The sequence below is a fragment of the Sturnira hondurensis genome, unplaced genomic scaffold (genome assembly GCF_014824575.4).
Source record: "Sturnira hondurensis isolate 20B ecotype Veracruz unplaced genomic scaffold, ASM1482457v3 Scaffold0011378, whole genome shotgun sequence".
NCBI lineage: Eukaryota > Metazoa > Chordata > Mammalia > Chiroptera > Phyllostomidae > Sturnira > Sturnira hondurensis.
The window spans coordinates 2,206,620-2,233,134 of record NW_028084009.1 but is presented as its reverse complement, the minus strand read 5'-3'; the positions used below and the strand labels follow the sequence as shown (position 1 = coordinate 2,233,134).

Below are 26,515 nucleotides of genomic sequence, written 5' to 3'. Positions count from 1 at the left end.
TTCTTCCCCCTGTCTTGCTCGTGGAGGGATTTCTCCTAAAACAGCTCCTGCTGCCCCTCCCCCTCCCCTGCTGGCTGGCAGGGTCTTGTCTTTGAGCAACACTATCCTCAAGAACCTCACAGATTTCCTGGCCCAAACCTCGAATGCACAACCCACTTAAAGCCACTTCACTCTCTCCCTGCCTGATCTCACGGGTCCTCGGGTGTCTGACTAGCTGCTGATCCCCGCCCCACCCCGGCTCTCTGGGTCTCCATCCTGTTTCCCTCCTCACACAGGGAGGGGACTCCATGAGGAGGGGACTGGCAGCTGCTGACATGTGTCATGCCTCAGTGTCCCCCTGGGCAGTGGACCATCCAGAGCAGAGTTTCTCAGCCAGGAGCAAGTGTGTCCCCATCTCAGGGGACACGTGCCAGTGTCTGGAGACACTTTTGGTTTTTGTCCTGGGACTTGCATCTGGTGGACAGAGACCAGGGATGCTCGTCACCATCCCATAATGCACAGGACAGCCCCACAGCAAAGAATTATCTGCCCCCAGGTGTTACCAGTGCCGAGGCTAAGAAACGCCGAGCTGGGATTTGAGTTAGCATGGGGCGAGGTGGGCACACAGCTCCTTTGAGAATCCCAGGATAGCCAAGAACCTTCTCCCCAGGAAGACACACCAGATTTAGGTTTTCTTACAGTGTTGGACGGCTCCATAGTCCAGGGAACCTACTTAGGGGTCACAAAGCTAAGACTTGGAGCCCTTGAGTTCACAAAGGGCCTCATGTACACAGGTGACACGTTCGAAGCCTTGACCGCTATGTTGCAATAAAAAGGGGCAGGTATTATGTTTTCCCAACAATTGAGCAATTCATTTCAACATGGATTATTCTCCTGTAACCAGTGAGACCTTGGGGCCAAAGAACAGCAACAAAAAAGAGGAAAAGGAAAAATGGCGCTGAAGAAATGGTTGTGATTCACAAAAGAAAGACCAGGAGGCCAGTTAAAAGTTTCCTAAGGAGACCAGTCCGAGCCGGCTTTCAGCCCTTTTCAAAACCTCGATTGTGATTATTCAAGGACAGGGAGGTAAGTCACCAGGATAGGGATCTCTCCTCCAACCCGTGTGAGTGTGGTGCACACCGGCAGGTGTCTCGGAATGAACACCTGTCGTCTCCTGAGCGTGGTGCACAATCTCGTGTGATCCCCTGGACATCCCCGCTCCCCGCACTTCACAGCTGTCCAGCCTGGGGTTTGGAGAGGTGAGCCAGGGTCTTCCCTAGTTTGTTGGGGGGAGCCGCCCTCTTCCTGGAGGGTTTGACCTTCCAGATCCCCCGTACTCCTGATCCCCAAACACTCCGAGCTCATTCCTGCCTCTTCCAGCACAGTCTTCCTTCAGCTCTCCGGGTCTCAGCTCCCAGTGGTCACCCACCCACATCCCGACTCAAGTAGCCTTCTCCTCCCATCTCCTCCTCCCGTCACCCTCTGACCGTCCCAGTCTGTTTATTTCCTCATGACTCACACACAGTCGGCACTAGCTCTGTCTCTGTGTGCTGTTTACTTGTTTACCGTCTTCCCACGGGGCTGGGCGCTCCACCAGGTTGCTGGGACTGCGTGGCCTGGCACTTGGCCTTGCCCGGCGGGTTGTATGAAGAGGCGAGTGAGTCCGACAAGCAGTCCGACAAGCTGATACGAAGTGTTGCTTCCCAGGCATGTGCCTGGGGGCAGACAGGTCTCAGCTTTTCCCATTTGCAGTTTCTGCATCTGTAAAATGGGAATAGTAACATCTGCTTCTCCACATTGTGACGGCAGCCAATAATAGGGCCCCGGACATCGGCTCCAATTATGCTGGGACTCCCTTCTTCTTCTCCAACCCTCAACGTCCTCGGCCCTTCCTCACTCTTCTTTCCAAACCCAGTGACATGATAGATGCACTCGGGCCAAAGCAACTAATTTGCCTTGATGTGCACCCACATGTTCTCCTTCCCTGCTGTTACGGGTGAACTGTGTGTTACCTGCTCCCCACCCCTTCCTACCTTCTTCGGGTCATTGCTCTGTACTTCTTCCTGTTCTCCCACCTTTACCAGGGGGACCCTTCCCAGCATCACCCAGCACCTGCTGTCTGATCTCCCTCACGCTCATATTCCCCCCAAAGCTTTCCTTCCCACGTGACCCCTTCCTCCCCCAGCCACCAAGAAACAACTGCGGAAGAGTTGACCCTACGCACCACCTCCTTTCTTTATTTTTTTTCAACCCTCTCCCTTCAGTTTTGCCCTGCGGCTCCGCAGAAGTCTCTCTCGGTGACTGGCCATCTGTGCGTTGCCCAACCCAGCAGTCAAGTCCGAGCACTTGTCTTCCCGGAATCAGCAGGGTCCTGTCCAGACAGTAGATTCCTTCCCGTGAATCACTGTCCTGTCTTGGCTCTCTGGGTCCTTCTGGGGGACTGACTGGGCCTTCTCAGTCACTCGTGTAAGTTCCTCAACTTCTCTCCTTTAAACTTGGACTTCCCCAGGCTGCTTTGCGCTCCAGTCTTCCTTAGCTCCCTTCTCTACCCAGATGGTCCCGGCCTATCCTGAGGTTTCGAACACCGTCGTAAGGTGACGTCACCAGGCTCCTGGGTCTCACACTCGAACTCCAGACTGGTCTGTCCAACTCCTGATTTGACTTTCCCACTTCAGTGTTGAACTGGTGTCTCAAACACAGCGAGCGCCAAGGGAGTGAGGAGGCCCACCGCCGCCACACCACCTTCCCCCAGAGCCCACCCTGTTTCTGTACGGGGCACTTGTGCCCTTCCAGGTGCTCAGGTCAAAGCTCTGGCAATCATCCTCGATGTCCCCTTTGCACATCCAAGCAGGTCCCATCAGCCACATGTTCAAAACGTGGTCCCCAGTCCAAGCCCCTCTCCTGCCCCCACCACTTCCACCTTGGTCCAAGCCTCCATTCTCCCTCCCAGGCCACCCGAGTATCTCCCCGCCCCTCCCGTATCTGCCCTTCCCCCTCCTCGCCCCGCCAGTCTGTCAGAGTTCCCCTTCCAAAACCCAAGGAACGGTGTGTTAGCCCTGTGCTTGACCCTCCAACAGCGTTTCATCTCACTAGACAAAAAGCATTGCGCTTTGAAAAAGAGAGGGGGACCGCCCTGCCGGTATTTTCTGAGCAGTCCCATTAACATGAAGCTTATCGAAATACTTCAATGGTGCGGGACAATTAAGACTTTCTTAAGCACTCTGCTAGCCACTCCTTTGGAGCTTTGCTTTACATTTTGGACATGTCCTAGTAGTTATTTGGGTTTCTATATGGTATGGTGCCCCTGGGATGTAACATTTAACACAAATGGAAGGAAGGAAGGAAGGGAGGGAGGGAGGGAAGGAGGGAGGGAGGGAGGGAGGAAGGAAGGAAGGAAGGAGTAATGACAACCTTTATTTGGATTTCGAACTCAAGTTTTTCACCCTGAAATTCTCAGTGTTTAGCTCAGGTTTCCGCTCACAGTGGACAAAGTTACTCGTATGTATCCATCCTTGAGTGAGGATTTAAAAAGAAAAGAAATTAACTCTCAGATCACCTAGAGGGTGAAAAATGAAATTTTTTTTGTTAGCCCCTCTGCATAATTCTCATTCCGTTTCCTAGGAGTTTTATTCCTTCTCTTGGTGTCTTTATTTGCCCCCTTCATTGACCAAAGCCCCGCCCATTTCTCGTTCTCAGTTTCTGCTGCCTTCTACTCAGGTCTGCCCTCTCGGGGTCCCCTCTTCCCCTCCATTTCGGGGAGCCTCATCCCCATCTCTTTGTCAGCCCACCAGACTAGGGCCAAGACATTTGTTTACTTGGGAGTGGAGCTGAGAAAAGACGTTAAAATCTCTCCAAACTTTAGAACAAAGAAAAGAACGTTTTATATTCCCTTTCATGGTCAGAAGATGATCCTTCCTTCCCCTTCCCAAAATCCATTTAGGTGTTTATAGACCAGTTATCTTAACAATGACCATCCTTTGCTTTTCTCTCTGTGCCAATTAACATTCTTAATTGCTTCTCCCAAACTCTCTCACGTTTTGTGTGTTGGGTAGAGTTCTCTGACAAGTTTATTTTCAGTTATAATTTATATCACAAAGATGGATAGTTATTTATGACAGTAAACTTCCCTGCGTGCTGGGCTTTTAGCTCTTCCAGGTTTGCTATAATAAAGAACGTTTGCGGCAAATTTATGGAAGTGCCTCCTCCGGGGATTTTTTTTTTTTTAAGACAAAGTTCAGAATAGGCCCTTTTTTGAGAGGGAGAGGCAGGATGTTTGTCTGGTAGATAACCCCCCAAAATGTTTAAAAATTTACAAAGCAAGAGAACACCTTTCGGGAAGGTGGAGGGGGCCATTGCAGGAATGTCTGAGTGGGGAGGGAATCCGAACTGCTTCCAGGGGCGGGTGGGGGGGGGCAGGAAGTGGAGCCAGTTTTAGCAGGAAAAATTGTTCAATCAATTGAACCTTCGACTTGCTTTTGAAAATCTATACATTTCTCCTGGCCGGTTACGAAATACGTGAGCATCCTGATAAGCGTGTTTCTGAGGTTCCTGATTCAGCTCGATCGCTCACATCGCTGAAGTTGGTGTCTTGCGCAAGAACCCACAAAGGACACGAGATGGTATTCGGAAAAAGCTCTTGAGGGGCCGTGAATCTGGGAAGCAGCAAGAGGCATTTCAGAAGGACTTGTGACATGAGGCCTTAAGGAACGAAATCCAGTATGTGGACGGAGCTGTGTGAACAGGGTGTTCATTGAAATATTTTCTATACTAAAAGGTGTCATATATATAACAGGGATTAAGTAAGTAAAGTTTCATTCACCGAGTGAAAAGTTACATCAGAAGACACATTTAGAATGTGTTTATTTAGTTAGTTATTTGAGAGTGAAAGAGAGAGGGAAACATTGATTTACTGTTCCATTTATTGATGCATTCATTGGTTGATTTTTGAATGTGCCCTGACTGGGGATCAAACCCACAACCTTGGTGCTTGGTGTATCAGGACAAGGCTCTAAGGAACTAACTGAGCAACCCGGCCAGGGCACAATGTATTTGTTTCAGTGCGGTGGAAAAGGGCTTGTGAAATCCTGTTCAGTGGGGAAAACAAAACAAAACAAAAAACCACTCCAAAATGTATTTTTAAAATGATCTCAATGTAAATGTTATGATATTCATGGAAGAAAGATTAGAAGACAATTCACTCTAAGTTCTCTTTCCCTAATCTGCAGGGGAAGCAGATAAATTTGGGAGTGAATATAAGATTGTGCCATCTTTGAAGAAAAAGCCAGAAGGCAGGGCTTTGATTCCCCTGGGGGAGGTTAACAAGGCTCCTGAGGAGAAGATAAGAGGATTTTATGGCGATTTAGGACTTAAAGTCTCATTCAAAAATATTTTACTATTAAAAACAAAATACCAGGTAGATGCTAACATGGCCTTGAAACCATACAACTTACAAATCTGGTTTCTGAACTCCAGCACCGTTGACATCTTGGGTCGGACAATTCTTTGTGGTTGGGGCCACCCTGGATGTTGTGGGACATTAGCATGATGCCTGGCCTGCCTCCCAGAGACTGGTAGCGCTCTTGAGCAGTGACGACCAGAAAACCAAATGTCCCCTGGTGTGGGAGGGGGCAAAACCACCCCCCAGTGAGAACCACTGCCTGTGGGCCTAGGGAATCAGCGTTCTGCACAGTGTGGGGGGAGTGCCCAGGTCGACCTAAAGCCCTGTGTGCATGGACCACAGTGGGCTTATCAGGGGCCTTAGGGACAAAGAAGCCAGGCCCAGTGACTTTTGCATCCCTAGTCCATCTAGTCTTCAACCAGAGAATCTGCACAAAAAATTCTCATTCTCTGACAATTCATCCCTGCTTTAAAGAACTTTCGGGAATATTTACACCCTCTGTTCCTTTTTTTGAGTACACGGCCACGGCGTGGGCTTCAATAGGTTAGCAGCAACATGGAAGATGAATTGGAGCTAGAAATTGGTCAATACCAATCTGGGGGTGGAGAAAATGGCCGGGAGCAGAGAGAGATCAAAATGGATGGGGGGGGGGGGCTAGATATCGTGTGTTAAGTGGTGATTGTTGCAATTAGCCGGACTCCACAAGCATAAATCACCCCAGCAGAAGGGCTCTGGGCCAGGACACGCCGAAAAGTGGACATTTGGCCCCATCGTAAAGCACTGCCAGTGAATTAATTACAAGCATGATTTCTGAAGCAGTTTTTAGCTCAACTTCTAAGTCTCTAGAATTTGAAGAGTTCCTTCCAGGCATAAAGCCTTCCATCGGAAGCCAGCAGATACCAAGTCCATGCAAGTCCACAGCCTCCAAGAGTGTGGTCCACGTGGACACAACGCGGTGCTTTACCCTTGCCACGTCCAAACCTGACATTTCCGGGACTAGAGACCAGCGGTTACCACGGTGGGCCCCTGGGCCGCTTCTGGCATGGACACTTAGAGACCCAGAGGGCCCATGCTTTTGCAGGGCCCAATGGCGGCTAACGGATGCCAGCCCGGCCGTTCCGCTCTTTCCGAGCTTGAGATGCTGGGAATCCCGCAAAGGAAAAGCCACACGCATAATGACGGCCCCTTCCATTCCAGGGACAGCCAGATACGTAATTGCCTTTGTAAAAACAGATGCGTTTAGGTGTGCTTCACATCTCACAAAACTCACCCGTTGTAAGTGTACAGTTCGGTGATTGTTAATCAATTTAAACTATCAGGCAACCTTCCGTGTGTCATTGCCTCCCCCGCCCCGATGGTGGTAAAATATATGCAACAAATTTTCTCCGTCTTAATCATTTGCTGTTCAGCAGTATTGTACATCCGAATGGTGGTTTAATCTCCAGAACTCTTTTTATCTTGCATAACTGAAACTCCATTCCTACGAAGCCCTGGCTCCCGCCCTGGCTGGTGGGCTCAGAGGATTGAGTGCAGGCCTGCGAACCGAAAGGTCACCAGTGGGATTCCAGGTCAGGGCACCTGTCTACGTTGCGGGCTGGGTCCCGGGTTGGGAGTGAGCAAGAAGCAACCAATCCACCTATCTCTTGCACGTCACTCTTCCTCTCCTTCTCTTTCTCCCTCCATGCCCCTCTCTCTCTGTAAGTAAATAAATAAAATCTTTAAAAAAAATAGACTGACTCCCCACAGCCCTCTCCACCCAGGCCCTGACCTCCACCATTCTACTTCATCTCTTTGAACTTGACTCCTCCAGGTCCCTTCTGTAAGTGGAAGCATATAGTGTTTGCCTTCTGTTTGGCTTATTTCATCCAGCACAACACCCTCAGGTCCATCTCTATTGTAGAACGTGCCGGAGTTGCTACAGCTGAATGGCAGCCCACGGTGTACAGGCCGCACTGTTTATTCGCCTGTCCGTGGACTCCTGGGTTGCCTCCGCCTTTTGGCTGTCCTGAGGGATGCTGCTCTGAACACGGGCACGTGAGGATGTCTCCACGTCCATTTTCAATTCTTTGGGGTCTATATATTCAGAAGTGAAAATGCTGGATCATATAGTAATGCTATTTAATTTTTTTTAAACATTTTTTATTTATCTTTAGAGGGGAAGGGAAGGAGAGAGGGAGAGAAACATCAGTGTATGGTTGCCTCTCATGCGCCCCCCACTGGGAACTGGCCTACAACCCAGGCATGTGCCCTGACTGGGAATCGAACCACAATCCTTTGGTTCACAGGCCCACACTCAATCCACTGAGCCACTCCAGCCACGGCTATTTAATTTTTTTGAGCGACTGCCCTATTGTTTCCCACTTTGACCACACCATTTACATTCCCACAAAGTGTAATAACCTTGTAACGCTTTATTCAGGTCCCCCAAATTATCCACCATCAATTGGCAGATTCAGTATTATTTATTGTGACTTCTGTGTTCCGTTACTACGACCAAGTGCTAGGGACACGTGTCTGCCCTCATGGGGCCCACAGTGTGCAAAGCAAGTGATGAACAGACGCACCATTAAATCTATAAGGATGACATTTGAACTGTGCTACAAACATCTATAGCCAGGCCCTCGCTTGGATGAGGAAATGCCCGTTTGAAGAAGAAGGCTTGGGCAGGACAGAGCAGACAGGGGCCTTGGTGGAAGGTTTCTGAATCCTCCATTCAGTGAGGTGCTGACCAGAGATGTGAGCTTGTTTCCCTGTCTGTGCAAGGGGAATAAAAATGGGTTTTAATGAGGATGAAAGAAGATTACGTGTCCCAAATAGCCTCCAACAGGAAACCTACGTGTTTAGAGACTGCTTGCTGAAAAATAAAACAAGTGAACGCCTGCCTGAGCAAATAGTGAGAACGATCGGATTATATAAACACAGTTACTGAACAGAAAGCATGAAGAGTTTAATATAATCCTTTACTGTGATCATTTTTTTCCCTAACTCTGATCCCGCCCAGGTCTTTTGATTATTTAAGGAATATTAAATAATCCAAAAAAAGTTTTGTAGGTGTTTATCTGAGCCAAACTGACCACACGCCGGGGAAACGCAACCTCAGACACTCCCCTTTCTTTTCTGGAGGTGACGTTGGCGGAGGGGGTCCACTTGAGAAAACTTCTCCTTGGCTTTATCTGTAGAATTCACTCCTATGCACCCTGGATTTTCCAGGGCTTAATTTCACATGTTTTCTTTTACCGCAGTTTCTTCTTGTTAACTCTCTCGTCTGTGTTGGGCTACAGCTATAGATGACAAGGCTTGGGCCGGTGGCAGGAAGGATTTCGGAGTCCGGTTTAGGGATCGGCCGCCTGCTCGGCCACTTCCTAATTAAGTCACTTCACATCTTTGAGCCTCGGTTCCCTCATTTTTGTAATGGACAAAACCGTGCCCGTCTCCCCCGGAAAATCAAATGAGAAACCGTGCATTTTGTGAGTCTTTGGCGCATACCAGGGCCTTGTCAGCATCTTGCTGGAGTGTTTTTGCAATACAGTCTATCATGGAAAAGGTGTGTAGTTCAGAGTGATTGCATCATCCCAACGTAGCACTGTGGAGAACTTCCTAAAATTCTGTGAGTTCCAGACTACATTATATTGGATGATACAGAGCTATACAGTAAATTGTCGTGTATTCTGCTAACTGCCTTGCACAATGCAAATACTCAATAGATGTTAAATAAATGTGAACTCTTTAGCCATGTAAGGCTTTGGTGAGTGTTGGCAATTTCCTTCATTGTCAGGGGCTGCAGCTATAAAACCTCCTTCCCCTCCCCCACATTTGTGCATTGCATTGTCAATCATAATTATTATTATCACTTGGAGACTCCAGTGGCACAATGGTATTACCTTGTTCTAAGTAGAAATGGTGAGCATGTTTTCACTATTACCAACTAACACAAGTGAATATAAACAACTATCTCTTCCACACAGTTTTCTTTGAACCGCTATTATTTATTGAGCTGTATACCCCCTGTACACTCATGTAGGTTGGTAAATCACATCTGCCACATTATCTTACATAGAAAAGGTGTTGGGAATACAAGCAGATTAGTTAGCAAGGCAGGCGTTAATTGGCCTTAATACTCAGTATGAGAATTCTAAAGGCTTCCACGAATTATTAAACCAAATTCTTGCCTTTACAACGTGGCCGTTGACTGCAGTTTTATCTTTTTTGCTTTAGGGGACTTACATAAAACAATTGAAAACATTTTGAGAGACTTCAAATATTGGAGGCTTAACCTTTCTTTCGTAAGATTGTATTCATGACCACGAATATCAAAAAGATGATCAAGCTGATTTATTTTCTGCCCTGGGTTGTCCAAACACCCAGGTGAACACACTTATGAGCCCAGCATTCTATTTTGCTCGCATTCCTGATGAGCTTACAAGAAATTCTTCCAAGCTGGGAACCTGATGAATAACTAATCAAGAAAATGCACGAATGGGGAGGGTTTATAGCTGCAGCCCCTCACAATGAAGTAAATGCCCAATAAACACAAATGCCCAGAGGCAGCATGGAAACACCCATCAAAGGCTTGGAAGGCTGAAGATTTCACATTTATTCAGCATCTATTAAGTATTTACATTGTGCAAGGCAGTTAATGGGATTAAATGCAGGTTTATTGTGTTGCTGATGTGCCTCTGATGTAATACTGTACTCTGTCGCACACACAATTTTAGAAAGTTCCAGATAGCTCCATATTGGGATGGTACAATCACTTTGAACTTTACACCTTTTCCATAATTGTCTAAATTGCAAAAAAAAATTCAGTAATGATTAGTTTAATAATGACCAGCACACTGTGCTTCCATGGGTGATTTAATAAAATAGGTCAAGTAGTGGATAAGTATGATGTTATGAGACATTTATGGCTCGTGGGGGGAAAAGCAGTTGCTTGCTGTTTTGACGGCCTGAAGGTGCTCGCTTTCCGCCCTTTCTATATTTAGAATCCTGTTACTAAAAAGCCAGAATCAAGGTCGTGTTCTAACAAACTAATCCTCGTGACTATGAATCCTGGGGGCTATTTATCACTTAAAGCAAATAAATTTTGGTGATGGCGTCATTGGAAACTTTGGAAATTGGACGGCTACGTTCAGAGTTGAGATGGAGCGGGAAGGTTGAAATCAACCACCATTTTCACTGTTCTTCAGGCGTCACGAAACTCGATTATAACATTTCCACCAAAAAGAAGATGGAAGGGGACACAGGTCACATCTCCGTTTTTTGTTTTTTGGATTTTTGGCAGATGTAAATATTGAGTCACCAAGCAGACCTTCCTCCACGGCCTGCGCGGATACCAGCCTTACAAAAGTTATTTTTGTAAGGGTTGGGGCTCGCCCAAAACTTTTGCCTAAGCCCCTAATTTTTAATAAGGACACAATTCTTTTTTTCTCAAAGACGTAGATCAGTGGAGCGAAGGATGGGTCCCCGTCCGCCCCCGCCCAGACTTCGTCCACGACTCAGCCAATCTGAGCCCGGATGCTAATTAGTTGCGCTCCCGGGACGAACACGCCTTTGTCGCCTGTAGAGCCGGACTACAAAGCCCAGAATGCCTCGCCCCTCCCTGATCAATGAGGGCTTATTTAAATGATCTCTGAGGTCTTGGACCCAGGCCAATCAGCTGTCAGGGCTCATGATAAATCGCAATGCATTATTGATAATAATAATTACTGGGACATGCGCGTTCCGGCCGAAGGGGGGTAAATTTCCTAACTCCAGGAATTTGTGGCGGAGTGGACGAATTACCGCGGTTCTCCCGGCGCCCCGATGCTCGCACCATGTCGAGGCGCAAGCAGGCAAAACCCCAGCACATCAACTCGGAGGAGGACCAGGGAGAGCAGCAGCCGCAGCAGCCGGCCCCAGAGTTTGCAGATGCGGCCCCAGCGGCGCCGGCGGCGGGGGAGCCGGGTGAGTGGGGCCGGAGGCGCGCACTCTTCCCGCATGTTCGCGGGACCCTCGAAGGCGCGGGCTTCAGGGACCTAGCGGCTTCGAGCGTAGATTCTGGAACCGAAATCTGGGGTTACGTTCCAGAGATGAGAGGCAACCTCAGTAACGCCCCCCCCCCCGGGACCTTGTTAATTTTACATTTTTATCGCTTCCCCACACTTGTGTAAATTTCACCCCTGGGTCTCTCGCTTCTTATTGTAAAATTGACCCCCACCCTTTCCTCAGTCCCTCTCTTTCCTGAAAGGTTCCCTTCTCCTTGTCCTCTGCCCCTCTCTTAATTGGTTCCACTCCCCTCACTAGTTACCCCCCCCACTTGTAACTTAGGTTCCCCTCCTCCCTCCCCGGCGCCGCTTTTAAAAGAAAGACTCCGAGGGTCCCCACCCTTTCCCTCACCCCTTGGGGGTTTTTCTACGAGGCTGGAGAAGTGGCGCACCCTTGGAAGACCCCAGGGAGAGGACGATCTGTTGCCCGCGCCCCTCCGGGGCCGAGCGGGGGGAGGGGGCGCGACCTCTCCCTAGCCCCAGGAGCTGGGGTGCGGGCCACCCGCGCTGCGGAGGAGATTGGAGGGCCCGAAGAGGTGGGCGAGAAGGGCCCAGTATTTCCCTTTTAAAAAATTTCTTTCTTGGTTTTCGCTTTTTCCCCGGGGCTACGCCGCCTCCCGATCTTCGCCCTAACCTTTCGGGGCCTGACCTCCAGCCATCTTTGATTTCCGACTTCCTAAAATAACCGCGGCGTGCGGGAGGAGTGCGGACCCCCAGGGGCCGGGGGCGCGGGCGCAGGGAAGTCCTGCCGGGGTGCACGGGCCTGGCGTTCAGCGTGGCTTTTCTGGGGCGCCCCGTTTTCTACCAGCGAGCCCCAGGGACCAGAGGGGAGAGGTCGGGCGAGGGCTTGCGGGATCGCGGCCGGGGCGGACTCCGGGTCTGACCAGCCCACGCTGCCGCGCCCAGCGTCTTCGGGGTCGGGAGGAGTTCGGGACCCCGGCCGTGCCCCGAGCGGCCGCGCAAACTCCCTTCCTCCTCGCCACTTAACGGAGAAGGTTTTAGGAGCGAGTCGATTTCTCACTATCTCCCCTCTGTCCCGGCCCGCCAAATTGTCGCCTGATAAGTTTTTAGCGTCCGCATGGGGGGAGGGTGCGCGTTTAACCTCTTGGGCCTTGCTGGTCGCCGCCTGCTTCCTAACGTCTCTACTGTGAGTGCGGGTGCGTGGGGCCACCCAGAAATTCCGAGGTACGACTCCGTTGGGAAGACGGTCGTTGCTTTTTGACTGCTGTCCTCTCTTCCGGGGAGGAAATTAATACACTTCTCAGATATATCCTGGGTTGATACAAATCCCCACTACCTCCAAAGTAACATTTTTCGAGGGCAAGTAAAAGAGGTCTGCTCGACTGAGGAGTGGGCTACGCCTTTTGCGGTGTCTGATGGTCGAGTGCTACGCACCCGAGGTCCCAGGAGGGTGTACTCTTTGTGCCTGGGGGGTGGGGTGGAGGGAGCGTGGAGAGGCTTCGTCGCCTGGCCCACCTGGAACAAAAGGGTTAACCCTCCGCCCACCGGCTTCCTCTGGAGAGGAGGGGCGAGCTCCTGGCTCTGACCCCTCCTCCCCTGGTCTGCTCTGACCTCTTCCCCTTCATTTTGGGTGAGCGCTTGCTTGTGGGACTTCTGGTGGTGTTCGGCACATTTAGGGGGAGCTTGTTACTCAGGGGGGGGGGGGTTCTTAAATTAATGCTGGCTGGAATTTGCAATCAGTTAACCCGAGCTGGTTAAGGTCTCAGGCCCTGCAGTGCGCTCCCTCCACAATTTGGGATGTGGGGCGGGGGGTCGCTATTGATCGCTGGGGTCGGAGCTGGCTGCCGAGTTGTGCGCGGGCGCCCCCTGGAGGCCCAGCCTGGCTTGCGCCCTTTGCTGAGAGGCAGGTACCGGCTCGCACCTGATGGAACAGGCTGTGGAGGGGAATGGAGAGTGTTGGGCTGGGCCAAGGGTAGGCGTCCCCGGGAACTCCAGTCAGTTGCCTGCGGGATCCCTGGCTGTGCCGGCTGTTTGCCAAGTCTTTGGAATTCTTTCCAAGAATTTCTCGATCCTAGAAGGTGTGTCGCCGATTCCCCAGCTACACCATGGAATAGCAGGCAGTTTTCCCAAGCATTAGGTTTGAATGGCTGCATGTTGCGTTTGAACAGCCTGTTTGTATCTGTGTGCATACCGAAACAGCTACAGAGGGGTGGGTTTAGATATGTTTAATTTAAAGGTAACATGGGGCCGATCCTATTTTGCAAAGCCAATGTGAGAACCACTTGTAAAGCAAACGGTTTTTGAGGGAGTAAAATGAAGTTTGGCCATCAATTAGCAGATCAAAACATCTGCAGGTGGTCGAGGGGACTGGAGCTACACACAGAAAAATTAGCATTTTCTCAAAAGAGTTTCAAATGCCCTTTGTGCTAAACTGGATTACAACCTTCAACGATTAAGATTCCCAAGTTTCAAATAACTGCCTAGCCCCAGTTTCTCAACTGAAATGACCTACATTGGCCGGTGAGGATTCTGAGAATAGGGCACTTGGGAGCTCCCATTTTAATTGGGGGGGGAGAGGGAAATGTGTGGATTTGTAGCATTAATGTTGCAAGCCAACTTGCTGTGTTTCCATCTGTGTTTCTGAAGGAGAAAGGGGCTCCCACTGGCCCACAGCCCCTTTTGTTCCGTTAAAAAGAGATTGCACAAGCCAACGATATTCATTCAAACCTCTGCTTGCTTCCTCACTGGTGGGGAATTGGAGACCCATCTCGGAGGCAGGGGAATAGAGTTGGCACTTCCTCTTTTTAAATAAAGTGGGTTTTTTAAAGGTTTAGGGATGTGCCTTTCAGTCTTGTGGTGTGACTTTTCAGCCATGAAACCTGGGGATGTGCCTGGTTTCTCTGAACTTCTGGGTTCTCTGTACAGTGGGAATGTGACTGGTACTTAATATTGTTCAAAGTAACAGTGCTTTTGTTTTTATTTATTTACGGGATCGTGCTCAACTGCCCACTGAGATAATTCTGTGGTTTTTTATCTTCAGCCAGCTGTATGCCGGACACCAGACTGGGGGGCGTTAATTGAGTACAGTAGCTTTCATTCACATTTTTCCTCATCAGGGGGCGAGGCTGCAGCTCCCGGTTGAAATGGCTCGGTTTTGTTCGCCTTGTCCAGCTGGATCGGAGCCTTGTTCCAAGGGCTGTGTTTGTCTTGGCCTTAGAGGAATTGGTCATGGAATGGGCCTTCTGTTGGTTCCTTGGATGAGAGGCCGTGGTGTCGGGCTGGTTGGGTTGGATGATCTCTCCTCCCTTTTCGTTTTGAAATGTGCCTTTGGGGACTTTCAATGAAGGAGGTCCCTGCGAAGCAGGTCGCAAGTAAAGCAGAGTTCGCTCTGCCCTTGGAGGAAGGATGGGGGGCGACTTCCAGAAGTTGCCCTTGTTATCACCTATTGTACTTTTGATTATCTTTGAAAAGCATCGAAACATTCCAAAAGCCTGTAGGTCCAGACAAGAACTGCCTCTCCAGTCACTGCCACCCTCCTTTTATGTTTTTTTTTTTAAATTAATTTCACCTCTCTAGCTGCGTTCAAGGGGGCTCTGCAGGAGGAGGCCACGAAGGCAGATTTGCTTAAACCACGAGCTCCAGTCTCATAGACAGACAGTGATGCTTGCACACCTCAGCAGCTGGAGAGCCCCCGCCTTTTGCTTTTTTTTCCCCCCCCTTTCTCAACAGAGTCCCTGAATTTTGATCCTAGACTGTTTGGAGGAATTTTATTGACTCTCCATTAAATAGAAACCAAATTAGCTCTAATTTGCCCTCTGTGGATTGAGTTAAAGACTTGCTACTTAGCTGTCTCTTGGATTGTGGAATTCAGATCTAAAATTAAACTGGTAAACTTCAATCCTGGAGGACTTATCAGTTTCCTTTTGTNTTTTGCTTCCCCCCCCCCCCCTTTCTCAACANTTTTGCTTTTTTTTCCCCCCCCTTTCTCAACAGAGTCCCTGAATTTTGATCCTAGACTGTTTGGAGGAATTTTATTGACTCTCCATTAAATAGAAACCAAATTAGCTCTAATTTGCCCTCTGTGGATTGAGTTAAAGACTTGCTACTTAGCTGTCTCTTGGATTGTGGAATTCAGATCTAAAATTAAACTGGTAAACTTCAATCCTGGAGGACTTATCAGTTTCCTTTTGTTTTTTGGTAATTATCCCGCTGGTGGGGGAGGGTGCTTTAATCTACTCATTGTAAATTCTATTAATATAGGAAGGGGGAGATAAGCTGGAGTCCTAATGCGTTTCTGAAGATAAACTTTTTTAAAAAGCATATTCTCATCTCTAACATTTGATTGGCCTCTGGTAGATGAGCTTTTCTTCCTATACAATGGAAAGAGTATTTTCTATCCACTTGGCAATGATTGAATCTAAGCCCCCTGCTGGGTTTACTGCATTCTTCCAACTTATTGGATAACTAGATGCTGGGAGATAACATTCCTAAAATTCGGAGTGGGGGTGGGGTAGAAGGCTACAAGCTCTGCTTGCTCTGTAGTCCTCTGAACTTTGAGGAAAACTTTGCTTTTTCCTTTTGTGAAGGGTTCACTGAAGCGTCACCCAGCAACTATTGGTAACAGTTCTCTGGCTCTTGGCGCAAATATGGTTTCAGTCTTTGCCAGTGGTGGTCTGGATGTAGAAGGACTTTTTACTGCGCCAGCAAACAGAACTCCTGCTGTTTTTAAGATTCAAATGGGAAGTGGCTGGTAAGGCTACAGAAGAGGCGAGCCTGTGTATACAGTGAAGGCAAGCTGGTATTCAGGTCGTAAATCACCCCGGGAGCTGTTCGATCCTTCTAGAGCAGGGGAGCTTAACCTTCTGGGTGCTGTAGAGCCCTTCTCCACAGAAAGTATTTAGATAACGCCAAATGAAACACAGGAAAACCAGGGAAATGAATTGCCCTGAGATATAGTTACCACCAACAAAAACCTTTGTGGTCGAGTGACACGAGCTTTGTGAACACAGTAAGATGTAGCAGCTGGTCAGGTAATCAATCCGCCAGCATTTCCAGTGATGCAGTGGCGTTAACACCATATGAAAATAACCTGTTTTCTGTTGATGGCAAACACACGGTGACTGCGATTCCTCTGTGGTATGTGCCCTACGTTCATAGGTAAAATAAACATTCCATTTTAGTTTAGGTTGGTGAAAAGGAAGGTAATCTGTGTTTTCTTACCTATTTCCATGGACTCTGGTTTGAGAATGCCCACTTTAGGAAAAAACTTGTGTGTTCAATAAGGGAATATGTAGAGGGTGGGCACTGTTTTTTGCAGGGGGGCGGGGAAGTAAAAAATATTGATCGATGTCTCAGTGGCTTTCAGCCTTCCGAAGGACCACAGCTATGAACAGGTATAAACTATATTTGTGGCATTAAAATTTCATGGCAGGGCGTGATTAGGGAAAAAGCATCGGAAGACATCCCCCGCCATCCCCCGCCCCCGCCCGGGGTGAAATGAATAGGGTGGCGGAACCCTGCTCCAGGAGGAATGCTGGGTGCTGGGTTAGGCCAGTCAGTTTAGTGTACTTGTAGCATTTAAGCAGACAGCCCACCCCCCCACCCCACCCCCCACTCTTGTGTTTTCTGGTTATCAACGTGTCGCATTGAGCCACTTAATTATTTCAGTCTCAGTTGACATGTCTGTGAATTGGGAGCAAAGACCTTTGATTGTGCTGCTGCGTAGATAAATGAGTTCAGGGGTAAGAGTCTGACGGGTAGTGTTTGTTGTTTGGAGGAGGGTGGTGGTATGGGCATTCTTTGTCTTGGGTGGGCTTTCCTGGAGCTTTGTGGGAGTCCACTGGTTGAGACAAAGGGTGTAAACGTGCTAATTAAAAAGAAACCGTAGCACAAAAAGTGTCAACAGACACAGGGTCAAACTGGCCAGTGTCTAGCTCTTGCCACCTGCGCCAGGAGGCTGCCAGGCTGCCAGGTTGTCGGCCCTGGCAGCCTCCTGGCACAGGCGGCAAGAGCTAGACACCGGCCAGTTTGACCTCAAAGGTCTTGCCCCCACGTCCGTGTTCGTGTCTTTATCTGCAGCACAGATGGGAGCACGTGACATGCAGACCCCGTCCTCCTCAATTTTTCCTCCGGAAGTAGTTCTGGGCAGTTGTTCTGGAGCGAAGCACGTAAGACGTGGGTCTCGTTTTGTAGGCGACAGAGGAACCATCTCTTTTCTGCACCCCCACTGACCGCGCCACAGCCTTACTGAACGACCAAGGGGCATCCATTTTTGTTTTTGGTGAAAAATAGTTCTTCGTACCACAGAAAATTCTAGCAAAGGGATTGTTGGGGCCAAGGAGAATTCCACTAAAATTAGCCCTATGTATTTATAGGTACCTACCAATCGTGTGTATTCCCCTCCCAACTTTTTTAAAAGTTCCACTTTTTAAAGTATTTTATTTTTAGGTGTTTTGTTGTTGTTGTTTTTTAAGATTTGTTTATTTGCTTTTGGAGGAGGGAGGGAGAAAGAGGGGGAGGGAAACATCAATGTGTGAGAGAAACATCCATTGGCTGCCTCTCACATTCCCCACCTCCCCAACTGGGGAACTGGCCCGCAACCCAGGCACGTGCCCTGACTGGGAATTGAACTGGTGACCCTTTGGTTTGCAGGTTGGCACTCCATCCACTGAGCCACACCAGCCAGGGCACTTTTTAAAGTTCTTGACACATAGTTGCCAGAATTGCTTTTCCAGAAAGATTTGTGCTTCCCGACACCCCCACAAATGCTGCATTTGCAAAGTGTGCTGTAGATGCTCTCTGGGGATTGACATATACTTTTAACTTGATTCTTGAAGTAACGGACTATTGGGGGGCGGTATTGAGGCCAGAAGGAAGGCAGCACCTCCTGTTGAGCTCTCCCTAAAGGTCAGGGCTGCCTTGGGTCCTAACTTTTTTTTTTTAATTGACTTTTTTTAAAGGGAGGGAGGGAGGGAGAGACAAACATGGAGTTGCTGCTCCACCCATTTACACACTCAGTGGTTGTGCCCTGCCCAGAGAGCAAACTGCAACCTCTGGCGTATTGGGACGACACTCTAACCTCCCGGCTTACCTGGTTAGGGCCCTCCTCTTTCTTTTGAAGTCATTGCTGGGTGCCCCAGAAAGGTGGTGACCTGTATTCTAGGCCCTCACTGTACCCCACCCCCTTGGCCGATTTGACTCCCCTGGCTTCCCTGTCCCCGCTGGGGTTTCTGTGAGAACAAGACAGGTGCAGTCTCAACAGAAGGCATATGATAGGAGTTCTGTGTGAGAACAAAGGAAGGGAGTGTGCAAATGGAGGGTATGGGTGCTATCTGTCTGGGTTTCTATAAATGTGTGTATTGGGGCACCTAGGGGTACCTCATCAGAATACTGGGGGCTGTAAAATACTTCGTCTTTTTCCCCTGGGGTTCCAGAGCCCCAGCCTTCTGCGCAGTGGGAGGTGAGAGAGAGTGGGTCGAGGACAGTTGACTTGTCAGGAGCCCTAAGTTGTCCAGGTATAGAAGAGATGGGAGGGGGGAGAATGGAAGGATTTTTAAAAATAGAAGTGGGTGGGGAAACTGATGCTCCCTAAATATCTATAGTGTCTATACTTCTCCCAGATCCTAGGATGGTAGGTGCTCAAGCATTTGTTAAGTGAATCACCAACCTTATGAGGTTGTACCGATTACAGGTGTTTTGCCAGGAATTCTGCAGGTCAAGCCTCAAACATCAAACCTGTTACTGGCAGGGGGGTGCTTACACAGAGGAAGACTCCAAATCCTCACAGTTGGATTGGTCTAAAAGGCACCGTCCTGATTGGTCAGAATAGAGTTGCTCTGGTTGGTTGGAGCTCTGGAGGTCTGATTGGATGGGGAATGCTTCAGTTCTATTGGTTGAAATAGAATTCCAGGAACTCTTAATGAGAGAGAGAGAGCAGGCAGTTCAGGGAAGAGGCGAGCAGTCCAGCTCCGGCTTCTCTAACGTGCAGTTTGTGCGAGAGGACAGCTTCATTTTCACTTACTGCATAGAATGCATTTGCCATGGGAAGCGTGCTTTGAGTGGGGAGGTGCAGGTCGCGGGGCGGGGGGTATTTTTTTTTTAAGATCTTTCTTTCTTTATTTATTTAGAGGGGAAGGGAGAGGGAAGGAGGTGGAAAGAAACATCAGTGTGTGGTTGCCTCTCACTTGCCCCCAATGGGCACCTGGCCTGCAACCCAGGCACAGGCCCTGACTGGGAATTGAGCCAGTGACCCTTTGGTTCGCAGGTCAGTGCTCAATCCACTGAACCACACCAGCCAGGGCTTATTTCTAATAAATTATATGCATCTCGTAGTGATGCTGTAACCAATTGCTACAAACTGGGAAGTTTAAAACAGAAATTTGTCCTTTTAGCGGTTTTGGAGGCTAGAAGTATAACGTTATGGTGTCGGCAGGATTGGCTCCTTCTGGAGGTTCCGAGGGGAAATTGGTTCCTTGCCGCCTCCTTCCCGTTTTCTGAAAGCCCCACCTCCCTGCCGTCTGTGAGCCAGCAAACCTTCATGTGTAGCCGTGTAACTGCTCCGTTTGCAGAGTTCCTCTTCCCAAGAGGGTGCATGCACAGGTGCTTGGACTGGTACTGAGATGTATTTCGGGGGTTGTTCATTGACCCACTGCACAAATGGTTAGTTCATTCAGCCTCTTCTGAAGCCGAGTCCTCTTACACAATCTTTGTCTGTTGCATACAGGTCTGTTGCACTGTGTGTGGGCCTGACTTTTCCCGAGCAGTTGCCTCTCCTCCTTCCTTGGACAGAGTTCTTAGCTTCTCCTGTCCTCTCTCGTCACAGGTGCTTTCATGAACCATCCGGGGACTGGCGATGACATGATTGGGGACCGACTGCTGGCAAAGAGGCCTCGTCGGGAGGAGACCCACATCTGTGAGAAATGCTGCGGCGAGTTCTTCAGCTTCTCTGAGTTCGTAGAACACAAGAAAAATTGCACTAAACACCCACCTGTCCTCATCATGAACGACAGCGAGGGGCCGGTGCCTTCAGAAGACTTCTCCGGGGCGGTGCTGAGCCACCAGCCACACAGCCCGAGCAGGAAGGACAGTCATAGGGAGGATGGCAGCAGCTCAGGGGACGTAAAGGAGAAGCCAGGGCCAGAATCTGTTCTGTACCTAAAGACGGAGACCGCCCTGCCCCCCACTCCCCCGGACTTAGGCTATTTACCCAAAGGCAAGGTGGCCAACACTAACGTCACTCTTCAAGCACTGCGGGGCACCAAGGTGGCGGTGAACCAGCGGAGCGCGGACGCGCCGCCCGCCCCCCTGCCCGGCGCCAACAGCATCCCGTGGGTCCTGGAGCAGATCCTTTGTCTACAGCAGCAGCAACTGCAGCAGATCCAGCTCACCGAGCAGATCCGCGTGCAGGTGAACATGTGGGCTGCCCACGCCCTCCACTCCGGCGTGGCCGGGGCTGACACCCTGAAGACCTTGGGCAGCCACGTGTCCCAGCAGGTCTCTGCAGCCGTGGCTTTGCTCAGCCAGAAAGCTGGAGGCCAAGGTCTGTCTCTGGACACCTTGAAACAAGCCAAGCTACCTCACACAAACATCCCTTCCACCACCAGCTCTGTGTCCCCGGGACTGGTGTCCTTCGCCCTGAGGCCGGATGGGACGAGGGTGCTTCCAAACCGCCTCCCAGGTGCTTTGCTGCCTCAGGCCCCGAGCTCTGTGCTCTTCCAGAGCCCCTTCTCCACCGTGGCATTAGATCCATCCAAGAAAGGGAAAGGGAAGCCACCCAACGTGTCCCCAGTGGATGTCAAACCCAAAGACGAAGCCACCCTCTACCGGCACAAGTGTAAGTACTGTAGCAAGGTTTTTGGGACTGATAGCTCCTTGCAGATCCACCTCCGTTCCCATACTGGAGAGAGACCCTTCGTGTGCTCTGTCTGTGGCCACCGGTTTACCACCAAGGGCAACCTCAAGGTACACTTCCATCGACATCCCCAGGTGAAGGCAAACCCCCAGCTGTTTGCCGACCTCCACGACAAAATGGCGACAGGCAATGGCATTCCCTATGCACTCTCTGTCCCTGTCCCCATAGATGAATCGAGTCTCTCTTTAGACAGCAAACCTGTCCTGGTACCAGGGACCCCCACTGTAGGGCTACCTCAGAATCTCTCTTCGGGGACTAACCCCAAGGACCTAATGGGTGGCCCGCTGGCCAAGGACCTGCAGCCTGGGCCATCTCCAGAAAGTGAGGATGGATCCGTGTACTCTGGGGTGGGGCCAAACCATAATTCCCCGAGGGTTGGCGGCTTCCAAGGGAGAGGGACACCTGAGCCAGGTTCTGAGACCCTCAAGTTGCAGCAGCTGGTGGAGAACATCGACAAGGCCACCACCGACCCCAACGAATGTCTTATTTGCCACCGTGTCTTAAGCTGCCAGAGCTCCCTCAAAATGCATTACCGCACCCACACTGGGGAGAGGCCATTCCGGTGCAGGATCTGTGACCGAGCCTTCTCCACCAAGGGCAACCTGAAGACGCACTTCGGGGTGCACCGGACCAACACCTCCGCGAAGACGCAGCACTCCTGCCCCATCTGCCAGAAGAAGTTCACCAACGCCGTCATGCTGCAGCAGCACATCCGCATGCACATGGGTGGCCAGATCCCCAACACGCCCCTGCCCGAGAGTCCCTGTGACTTCTCGGGCCCCGAGCTCATGGTGGTCGGGGAGGACGGCGGCACCAGCACCGTCTGTCACGATGACATCGAAAGCATTGATGTAGACGAGGTCAGCTCCCAGGATGCTCCCAGCAGCTCCTCCAAGGTCCCCGTGCCTTTCTCCAGCCTCCTCCACTCGGCGTCGCCCACACCGGCATTCACTCTGGCGGCCCCGCTGGACGCCCCAGCGAAGGTGGGCGCCGCTCCCTCGGCCCTGCAGCGGCAGAGTAGCAGGGACAACGGTTCGGTGGAGAGCGACGGCCTGACCAACGACTCCTCATCCTCGGTGATGGGGGACCCGGAGTATCAGAGCCGAAGTCCAGACGTCCTGGAGACCGCGTCCTTTCAGGCCCTCTCCCCGGCCAATAGCCAGGCAGAGAGCGTCAAGTCCAAGTCCCCCGACGCTGGCAGCAGAGCAGACGGCTCGGAGCACAGCCGCCCTGAGATGGAAGGTGATAGAGCTTTGACTTTAACTTATGTCCATTGTGGGCACAAGGCCATCCAGAAGGAACCTGGGTTGAACTTGACAAACGGAGAGTGTGATAAGTGTGAAGCAGTTCCTCTGTAGGGCGGGTAGCCATTCTGTCCTTCCGGGTGGAGGGAAAGAGTAACTCCCGCCAGCCCCGTGTTGACATGCTTTGACATATGACAGTTAACACACGCGTTGGCTGGACAGCGTACTTTCCTGTTGGTTGTCATTTTTGTGCTTGGGGCCTCGTGGGGACGGACGTAAGGGTAATCTTCAGAGTACAAGAATTTTGAGAGAGTCGGCAGTGTTTTATGGGCCACGTAGACAATCTCTTGATTCTGAGATCCCACACCCTAATGTGAGGTTCACAAAGGAGTAACTCTTGGGGCTAAAAAGGGTCTAACCAGTTTGAAACGTACACGTAAAATAAGTGGTGGGGTGCCTGTTGATGTCATTCACGGCCCAGGCCCGGGGGTGGGGGGAACAGCTGCGTCACAGAGCCCGGGAAGGATGAGCGCCTGGGCATACTTCAGAGGGAACTCTTCATGTAGGGATTTGAACTTGGATGCACTCTTTCCTTCACACCAAAGTGGCAGATTTTCCCAAGTGTTTTGAGTCCTTGTTTCCTGCACAGTAAACAAGTCAAAGGAAGCTGCTTCCAAGGTGTAAATTTCCTAAAAGCCACTTCCAGGTGCTCAGGCCAGGGCGGTTGTTGGTTGGAAGAGTGGACAGTTGAGGGATGATAAAGGTTTGGGTTTTCTTTTTTTTCCTTTTCTCTCTCGGCACACTAGGTCGGAGCAGTCTCCCGTCGACCTTTGTTCGAGCCCAGCCAGCCTATGTCAAAGTTGAAGTTCCTGGTGCTTTTGGGCCCGCGACCGTGCCCCCGGGCATGACGCCCTTGCTGGCAGCCCAGCCGCGCCGCCAGGGCAGGCAACACGCCTGCACGAGGTGCGGGAAGAACTTCTCATCGGCCAGCGCGCTGCAGATCCATGAGCGGACTCACACCGGGGAGAAGCCCTTCGTCTGCAACATATGCGGACGGGCATTCACCACCAAAGGCAACCTGAAGGTGAGCTCCCCGGGGTTTTGGCAGGGCTGGGGGCTGGGTGTCCTTGGGCAGCATCTCTGGCGTTCTTTATCCGTGGTGACCTTCCCGCACAGAGCGAGTGGGGCGTCACACCTCCAGCCTGACTCTGGAAATACTCACCCTTTAAAGAAGCACATTTTCTCACCACAACAGCTCTGAGAAGGGGGTGTGTCTTGCCAGTGTCGGCAGTGGGTGGTTGTTCCCCCCTTTTCTTTAGTGGCACATAAAAAACGACGCATTGTATGAGAGGTGTCGTCTAGGAGCGGGACAGGTATGTGGTCTACTTTTCTGCTCCTGAGATTTTTCCTACTGGGGCCTTTCAGCAGTCATTCCGCAGGTGTGTGAAACCGAGTCAGGAAACAAAGGTGCGTGTGTTGCAGCAGAGAATTGAGAAGTCATTGGTGGATTTCATAATGCTTCCACACTTGATGGGCGCCCTGTATCGCACGTTGGTTTTGTTCCCTAGCTCACTACGTTGAAAGAAATACCGCAAGTTGGATGGATATGTAATACAGTGCTCCTGTGGTTATATAAAGAAAGGCCTCTGGGTGACGAGCAGTGTGCTGCAAAATGGAGCTGGGGCCCGGGGGGGTTCTTCCAGAGAATGGCCTATTGTTCTAAGTTGGTTCCACCTGAGATCTCCCCAGAGACAGAGAGGAGACCCTCGGGAAGGGTTGAAAATGGCCTGCATAAGAACTCGGGATGGGAACTGGGGGCCCGCATTTTCCTCTGAGCCCGCCCTCCAGTTTTACACAAGGCAGGTTTTCCTCCAGTTCTTTCTCTCCCTCTCCATTGGGGAGAACACTAGTTGAATTCTTTGCAGTTAGAATAAAGGTTGGAACTAATTCATCCTGGAGTTGACCCGGAAGGCGGTATGTTATCTTAAAAATTAAGAATACTTCCTATTACAAAACTGTAAAGAGGAGGAATGTGAAGTAACTTCATCTCTCATACCAACTTGCAGAAATAGCGAGCCTGGCTTGGTTCACAGGGTCCTGTGGTCAGCCCAGGAAAGCAGAAACAAAGCTGGGGCTGCCTCTGGCACACAGGACTTGAGGCAGGGGGCTTCTTGTCCCTCGGTTTCCCAGACATGGGGGACGTGGTCGTGACGACTTCTGGGTTGTCCTGGAGATGACAGGAGTTAGAGTACAGTGTTTCCCATTACGCCTGGGACATGGTAACAGCTTTGTAGAGTGGTCAAGAGCAAGTCGCTTCTGAGCTTGACAAGGTAACTCCTAAGGGTGTCTGAAGAGGAAGTGAGAATACTGCAGAAAACCCTGGCACCTGCCAGATTCTTTGACTCCTTAATGAGGCTGAAACGGGTTTGAAAACCCCAAAGCCAGACCAGGAAAGGAATACATAAAGGGGGCCAGGTTGACAAAGCAGTAGGCAGTACGACCATCTGCCCTCCACCCTCTCCCCCTTCCCCCGCAAGAGAGCCAATAATCTGGACTTTTTTACATATAAGATCTAATTTAAAAGCATAAATTACGTTGTTCGTGGGTTTGGGTAGCACCAAGCCCGTGTGCGGGCCCACCTTGGCTTGCCAACATCACACTCACCTCTGTGCTAGCAGGAACTTTTCTGCCCCTCTTCCCGCAGGTCCACTACATGACCCACGGCGCCAGCAACAGCTCCGCCCGCCGCGGGAGGAAGCTGGCCATCGAGAACACCATGGCTCTCCTGGGCACAGACGCAAAGAGGGCCCCGGAGATGTTTCCCAAGGAAATCGTGGCCCCTTCCGTGAACGTGGACCCTGTCGTGTGGAACCAGTACACCACCATGCTCAACGGGGGGCTGGCCGTGAAGACCAACGAGATCTCCGTGATCCAGGGCGGAGGCATTCCCGCCCTCCCCGTTTCCCTGGGCGCCAGCCCCGTGGTCAATAACAACACCGCCGTCGCCAAGATAGATGGCTGTCCGCCAGCCATTGGCGCCGACGTGGAAAAGCCGGGGGCCACCGACAGTGTTCCCAAACACCAGTTCCCTCACTTTATGGAAGAAAACAACATTGCAGTCAGCTAAGCCGAGGGAGAGCCTGGTCGGAAGGAGAAACACCTGGCGACCGCTGGCAAACTGGGCGTTGTTTGGTTTTGTGTTTTAAGGAACCCATCTTTGTGGTTTTTTTTCCTTTTTCTTACTGATGTGCAGACGATGTTTACAGTGGTGACCACAACCTCAGGCAAGTCCTACAATCACAATGTTGCTATGCTGCTTTGCAAAAAAAAAAAAAAAAATCATACGAAAGCAAATACAGACTAGTTTTTTGTTTTTGTTTTTTTATAATTTTGGAAAGAAGCGGGTCTTGCAAAGTAGCTTTGTTACTTGAGACAAACTGTATACGTGAAAACTTTGTACAAGCTAGAGTCACTATTTCCAAAGACTGCCACCTGTTTTCAAGTTGGCACTCACTGAACCACGAGAGAAAAGACCTGTCTGTCTAGCCTGACTGGGGGAGGGGTGCCGTGTGCTTCTGCGGTGACTGACCGGGTGCGGGTAAAAACTGTGTCTGTCGTTTTTAGGGACCTGCTTTGTGTGCCGCCCAACCCTGCGCCTTTTTTTTTTTTTTTTTTTGAATGTACTTTTGTTTAAACTAAGGTAGGACAAAACCCCCTCGACCTGGGGGCCTTCGGTAGGGGGCCCTCAGGTGGACCGATCGTAGTCCTTAGGGAGTCTGTGTGCACTGCTGCTTTTTGAGGACAGTTCAGGTGGGGCCCGAGGAGTGCCCATGCGTCCCCTGCGCGTTCCGGGTGCCGCCCCTCTTCCTGAGCACCAGGCCGGGTGGTGCCTGAGCAGGGGACCTCAGGTGACTTGATGTAGTTTGCCAGTGCCTATCCTAGTGAAGAAATGGGTTTTGACGTGGAAGAAACTCATGGGAGGGCATACTTCGTATTAGAG

General features: G+C 50.5%; 1 protein-coding gene across 2 annotated transcripts; it reads left to right on the top strand.

Moving 5' to 3' along the window:
• Positions 1-10,915: 10,915 nt before the first annotated feature.
• On the top strand, positions 10,916-25,854 carry SALL4 (spalt like transcription factor 4). 2 transcript variants are annotated; one of them, XM_037059912.1, is made up of 4 exons: positions 10,916-11,320; positions 20,183-21,193; positions 23,322-23,599; positions 25,220-25,854. In XM_037059912.1, the coding sequence occupies exons 1-4, from the start codon at positions 11,191-11,193 to the stop codon at positions 25,640-25,642; spliced, it is 1,842 nt and encodes a 613-aa protein (XP_036915807.1). In that variant the 5' UTR covers positions 10,916-11,190; the 3' UTR covers positions 25,643-25,854. The 2 variants fall into 2 exon arrangements, with proteins under 2 accessions (XP_036915807.1, XP_036915806.1); XM_037059911.1 differs by having other exon boundaries at positions 20,183-22,513.
• Positions 25,855-26,515: the final 661 nt, after the last annotated feature.